A 7,079-nucleotide genomic window follows, 5' to 3' on the forward strand; every position below is an offset into this window, starting at 1 on the left:
TGCTTATATCTTTCCTTTTCTCCTTTGCTTTTCACTTCTCTTCTTTTCACAGCTATTTGTAAGGCCTCCTCAGACAGCCATTTTTCTTTTTTGCATTTCTTTTCCATGGGGATGGTCTTAATCCCTGTCTCCTGTACAAGGTCATGAACCTCAGTCCATAGTTCATCAGGCACTCTATGTATCAGATCTAGGTCCTTAAATCTATTTCTCATTTCCACTGTATAATCATAAGGGATTTGATTTAGGTCATACCTGAATGGTCTAGTGGTTTTCCCTACTTTCTTCAATTTCTTGGCAATAAGGAGTTCATGATCTGAGCCACAGTCAGCTCCTGGTCTTGTTTTTGCTGACTGTATAGAGCTTCACCATCTTTGGCTGCAAAGAATATAATCAATCTGATTTCGGTGTTGACCATCTGGTGATGTCCATGTGTCGAGTCTTCTCTTGTGTTGTTGGAAGAGGGTGTTTGCTATGACCAGTGCATTTTCTTGGCAAAACTCCATTAGTCTTTGTCCTGCTTCATTTCGTATACCAAGGCCAAATTTGCCCGTTACTCCAGGTGTTTCTTGACTTCCTACTTTTGCATTCCAGTCCCCTATAATGAAAACGACATCTTATTTGGGTGTTAGTTTTAAAAGGTCTTGTAGGTCTTCATAAAACCGTTCTACTTCAACCATTCAACCGTATATGGTGTAATTTCCATAAATTTAATGAAAGGAAAAAAATATTCAGAAACAGTTGGTGTCTACTGATTGAATATAAGATGAATGTCATGAAAGACAGGAGTAAGAATATGGAGAATTGAATTTTGTGCTATTTAGACTTTTACTTGATGTTAAAAAAGAAACAATATAACAAAGAAATATTAATAACTTCAGATACACAGATGACACAACCCTTATGACAGAAAGCAAAGAACTAAAGAGCCTTTTGATGAAATTGAAAGAGGGGAGTCAAAAAATTGGCTGAAAACTCAACATTTCAGAAAACTAACATCATGGCATCCGGCCCATCACTTCATTGCAGATAGGTGGGGAAACAATGAAAACAGTGACAGACTTTATTTTCTTGGGCTCCAAAATCATTACTGACAGTGGCTGCAATCATGAAATGAAAAGATGCTTGCCCCTTGGAAGAAAAGCTATGACCAACCTCGACAACATTTTAAAAAGCAGAAACATTACTTGCTGACTAATGTCTGTCTAGTCAAGCTCTGGCTTATCCGGTGGTCATGTACGATGTGAGAGTTGGACTGTAAAGAAAGCTGAGTGCAGAAGAATTGATGCTTTTGAACTGTGGTGTTGGGAAAAGTCTTGACAGTCCCTTGGACTGCAAGAAAATCTAACCAGTCAATCCTAAAGGAAATCAGTCCCGAATATTCATTGGAAGGACTGATGCTGAAGTTGAAACTTCCAGTATGGCCACCTGATGTGAAGAACTGACTCTTGGAAAAGACCCTGATGCTGGGAAATATTGAAGGCAGGAGGAGACGGGGACAACAGGGGATGAGATGGTTGGATAGTCAACTCGATGGACATGAGTTTGAACAGACTTCACGTGTTGTAGATGGAAGGGAGGCCTGGCGTGCTACAGTCCATGGGCTTGCAAAGAGTCAGACACAACTGAGCGACCAAACTGAACTGAACTGAACTGAAAAAAGAAACAAAGTGCCCCAAGTGGAGTCAGCTGTTCTCAGACCACTTCAGCAAACCAAGACCAAGTACCTAAGTTAAATACAACCTCTCCAAGCAATGTAGTCTTAATCAGTCTGCAATTTTCTAGTCAGCACCAGTAAGGTAATCTGACACATAGACCCAGACCATTCCTCACACACAGGTGACCTAAGCCTGAAAGAATCCACTCTTTCCCCTTCGGCATATAAATTCCTCCTGTTTTGTACAGCTCTTCTCTTCTTGATAAATGGGATGCTGCTCAATTCATGACTCATTCAATGAAACCAAATAGATCTTCAGAATTACTAGGTTGAATTTTTGCATAGACAACTGCAGTATCTGGACTTTATTTTCAAATTATATGCATGTATTATTCTACACATATATCCACTGTAAAAATAAACTGCACCCAGTGAATCATTTCACACAAAGCAGATGTACACTATGTGTTTTAAAAGCAAATATAAAAAAATGCCAATTCTTCAAGAAGTAATAACAATGCTATGTGTGTAGCATAAATCTTTTCTGATATAAAAACTTTATTTTTAGCCACTTCTAAGAAGAGGTCATGAATTTGCAATACTTTTATTTTATACTCCCCTTTTATACTAGATACTAGACTTTTATACTAGATACTAGACTTTTATACTAGATACTAGACACTACTTCTTCCCCAACATTTCCTATTACCCAGAAGTCTGTAGATCTATTCTTGGATCTTCATTAATTGTGTGTAAACTTCAAGAACATATTTCCAGATACATGCATGTCTCCGTACTATGTTCAAAACTGAGTTTAACTAATAAAAATTGTAATGAATTTCAACAAATAAATCTTTTAAGGTACTATCTGTATAACATTGACAATTTTGCACATGTGTGTTTAGCAGGTGGTGTGCAATTGATTGTCTTTCAGCAGCAACAGAAGCACAGTCTCCATGGCTCTTCTCTCTCCAGGGAATGTCTTCCTCTCTAATATAATGGTAGGAAGTTGCCTGGGAAGAACTCCAGAGGTGTGTGCAGAGGAAGCAAGCTAAGCACCATCCATCTGAAGAGACTTGAACCATGAGATTACAGGAAAAGGGGACCAACAAACTGCACACATGGGGTTCCTCCACTGCTTGTCCTAGATCTGTGATCATGAATGACCTTCTCATCAAAATCCCCAAGAATCTTCACAGCTGGGTTGTCATTCTTTCTGGAAAGTAGTACTTTGCTGTTTAGGTGGGGGAAGAAAAAGAAAATCCATTTTAAAACTTGAAGAAATCCAGAGCTACTTGCCTTTAGCAGTGAACAAAAGCAGTTTTTCATGTATAAACTGACATTGACTCTTAATTATGGAATACTTCCCAGCTTCGTCTCTTTGCAGATATAAGTCCTTTTATCCTCATCTTGATTAAGAACAGAAATGTGAAAGGGAGCGAGACCAGTTTCAGTGTAGTGTCTGCTTGGAAATAGTTGGTTTTTCTTGTAACACAAATACACAAGAAAATATTATTACATTGTAGAGTTACATCAAGCAAAGTGAGGCCACTCACATACTGTCTTTTCCCCAGGACATGTTGGATCTTTCAAAAGCACAGTTGTTTTACACTTTACTGAATAATAGAGGAAGTTTAGCCAGGTAAGGTCAATGTCAATTTTGGTGCATCATAACACTCAGGGTTTTAATTATACCACCAAAATGCATGGACAGATAGAAACATGCTAACCAATGTGACCACCAAGATCAGTTTCTTTCTTTTGCTATAATTCTGGAAATAGTTATCATTCTGTATGCAGAACACATGAGAGTTTTGTCTTGGCCACAATTTAAAATGCAACTGATTATTACTATGGATGCCAAAGAAAATAAGCCACGTATCCTCTCTAAACTGGATGTGCAATAATAGCCTGAGAGGTGCTATAAAGGTGAAGGATTCTTAGAAGTAAGTTTAATTTTCTTGCTAGGATAAAGGGAAATCAGTAATTGTCATTGGATGGCTTTGTTGTTTATTCATTTGTTTTTAAGCAACTTGTTTAAATTCGATCTCCAAGATAAATGATGGTTCCTGTTTGAAGACTTCAAAATTGACCATTCGGAAGTACAAATTTTCCTACCTGTGTTTCTTAATCTTTGCAAGTTAATAGTAAAGACACTGATAAATCAAAATAACTTACTTGATGGAAGGTCACTGGATTGCATTAGTGGCTGAATTAATGAACTCTTGTAATAAAACTACATTAAAGCATGTGAACTATTCATGTCATATAGGGTAGAAATTGCTTATTGGGGATTGTAAATAGAATTTCCTGGATAGCATATTCCTAAAATAGCAAACCTGTGATTCAAATGAGGAGGTTTCAGAAGTTCTCATTCAAACTTATTAGATCAGTAAATATTTGCTTCACAGAAAAACAATGAATATTAACGATAATTATCTCTAACACTTCAATTTTGAAAATTCTAACAATTCCTATTTTGTTCCATGTTTCGAATTCTATATGCCTTGTTTCTCAGCCTCTTGCTCATCAATGTATTTTTCAATATTTTTCTTTTATATCTATCATCTATCCTGTACGAATATGTGTAACAATCATCTTACCTTCCATTTCTTTGGTTTTTCACACTATGCACATTGACGGCCCGTGTATTTTATTTTCAGAGAATTTGAGATACTTCTCACATCTGTTCAGAGTTATGCTCTAATGTATGTTCTCAGTTCAGTTCAGTTCAGTCAATCAGTCATGTCAGATTTTTTTGACACCATGGACTGCAGCACGCCAGGTTTCCCTGTCCATCACCAACTCCCAGAGCTTGCTCAAACTCATGTCCATGAGTCAGTAATGCCATCCAACCATCTCATCCTCCTTTGTCCCCTTTCCTTATGCCTTCAATCTTTCCCAGCTTCAGGGTCTTTTCCAATGAGTCAGTTCTTCACATCAAGTGTCCAGAGTATTGGAGTTTCAGCTTTAGCATCAGTCCTTCCAATGAATATTCAGGACTGATTTCCTTTAGGATTGACTGATTTGATCTCCTTGCAGTCCAAGGGACTCTCACGAGTCTTCTCCAAAACCAAAATTCAAAAGCATTAATTCTTTGGCGCTCAGTAGTCTATATAGTCCAACTCTCACACCCATACATGACTACTGGAAAAACCACAGCTTTGACTAAATGGGCCTTTGTTGGTAAAGTAATGTCTCTGCTTTTTATTATGCTGTCTAGGTTGGTCATAGCTTTTCTTCCAAGGAGTAAGTGTCTTTTAATTGACCATCTGCAGTGATTTTGGAGCCCAGAAAAATAGTCTCTCACTATTTCCATTGTTTCCATATCTATTTGCCATGAAGTGATGGGACTGGATGCCATAATCTTAATTTTACAAATATTAAGTTTTAGCCAACTTTTTCATTCTCCTCTTTCACTTTTTCCCATAAGGGTGGTGTCATCTGCATATCTGAGGTTATTGATATTTCTGCCAGCAATCTTGATTCCAGCTTGTGCTTCACCCAGCCCAGCATTCCACATGATGTACTCTTCATATAATTTAAATAAGCAGGGTGACAATATACAGCCTTGTTCCAAATATACATTTGGAACAGACTGGTTCCAAATCCTTTCCCGATTTGGAACCAGTCTGTTGTTCCATGTCCACTTCTAAATTGCTTTGTGACCTGAAAACAGATTTCTCAGGAGGCAGGTCAGGTGTGCTGGTATTCCCATCTCTTTAAGAATTTTCCACACTTTGTTGTGATCCACACAGCCAAACGCTTTGGCATAGTCAATAAAGCAAAAGTAGATGTTTTCTTGCTTTTTCAGTGATCCAGCGGATGCTGGTAATTTGATCTCTGGTTTCTCTGCCTTTTCTAAATCCAGCTTGTAGATCTATGTCAATTCTATGTTTACATATATCCTTGCAATGAACTTGGTGTTTTCAGACTCTGTGTGTTTCTTTACACAGCAAGACAACTTGTTATACCAATTTTTTTTGTGTGTAATTTTACTCTGTTATTTCTCTATATAGAAAAATCAGTGTCAAAGTGCTCATTTTACTTAGTTTGTTATATTTTTATGATTATGATCTGACTTTCTTTCCCACAGGAACAAAATAAGAATGACCAAGAATGGTGACTCACAATTAAGCAATGAAAGGAACAAATGCTAGCACTCCGGCAGGTTTCATCCTACTGGGCTTTTCTGACCAGCCCCACCTGGAGATGGTTCTCCTTCTTGTCGTCTCTATCATATACATTCTGACACTGATGGGGAACACAGCGATCATACTGGTCTCATACTTTAACTCCAAACTCCACACACCCATGTATTTCTTCCTCTCCAATCTCTCCTTCCTGGACCTCTGTTTCACCACCAGTGTTGTCCCACAAATGCTTTGGAATCTCAAGGGGCCTGACAAGACCATTAGCTACACTGGCTGTGTGATCCAGCTGTATGTTGCTTTGGGGCTGGGCTCCACAGAGTGTGTCCTGCTGACTGTTATGGCCTATGACCGCTTCAATGCCATCTGTCGACCCCTCCACTATGGAGTGATCATGCACCCAAAGCTCCTCCAGCAGCTAGCAGCTCTGGCCTGGATCAGTGGCTTTGTGGGGTCCACTGTTCAGACCATCCTTGTTTTCCAGTTGCCTCTCTGCAGCCATCACATGGTGGATGACTTCACGTGTGAGGAGCCTGCCCTGATTAAGATTGCCTGTGTGAACACAACCTTCCTGGAAAATGAGCTCTCCATAGCTTCTGTCCTCTATGTGATGATACCTCTGGGGCTTATTCTGGTCTCCTATGGCTGCATTGTCAGGAGTGTGCTAAAGATAAAATCCACTGAAGGCAGGAGGAAAGCATTTGGGACTTGTGGGTCCCACCTAATTGTTGTGGTTTTGTTTTTTGGGACTCTAGCTTCCATTTACATTCAACCCAAGAGCAAATACACACAGAATTACAGCAAATTCCTCACCCTCTTCTACACTGTAGTGACACCCTCACTTAATCCTTTGATCTACACATTGAGAAACAAAGAAGCTAAGTGGGCACTAAGAAGGTTGCTGGGAAGAGACCCAAGTTAGGGAGAAATGTGAAATATCCTCACACAATCACTTAGATATTAAGAACTTTAGCATCATCGAATTTTGGTTTTTCCTTTTGTTTGTAAACATCACAGCTAAATCTCCTGAATAAAATGGTATGAAATTTTCTTTCAGTGACACCCTGAAGCTGCCTACTATAAATTCTTCTCATATTCCTTTCCAGAAATGTTATGTCTCTTTTTTCTTTTGGCTGTTTTCTAAAGACTCTGAGAATAAATAAATAAATATTTATAGGGACGCATATGTATACGTATTATAATTTTCCAAATCCTGGAGTTATTGCTCTAGAGATTAACTAATGCCAGGGTGGATATTTTCATGACAGATCTAT

General features: G+C 38.6%; 1 protein-coding gene across 1 annotated transcript; it reads left to right on the top strand.

The window, feature by feature from the left end:
- Nucleotides 1-5,794: 5,794 nt before the first annotated feature.
- LOC104984247 (olfactory receptor 2G6-like) lies at nucleotides 5,795-6,727 on the top strand. Its single transcript, XM_010833913.1, has one exon. The coding sequence runs from the start codon at nucleotides 5,795-5,797 to the stop codon at nucleotides 6,725-6,727; it is 933 nt and encodes a 310-aa protein (XP_010832215.1).
- The last annotated feature ends 352 nt before the right edge of the window (nucleotides 6,728-7,079 follow it).

Source organism: Bison bison, unplaced genomic scaffold, assembly GCF_000754665.1.
Source record: "Bison bison bison isolate TAMUID 2011002044 unplaced genomic scaffold, Bison_UMD1.0 scf7180017845360, whole genome shotgun sequence".
NCBI lineage: Eukaryota > Metazoa > Chordata > Mammalia > Artiodactyla > Bovidae > Bison > Bison bison.

Bases quoted from the DNA above. Each gene is read 5' to 3' on its own strand.
- LOC104984247 (XM_010833913.1), top strand. From the start codon at position 5,795: ATGAAAGGAACAAATGCTAGCACTCCGGCAGGTTTCATCCTACTGGGC.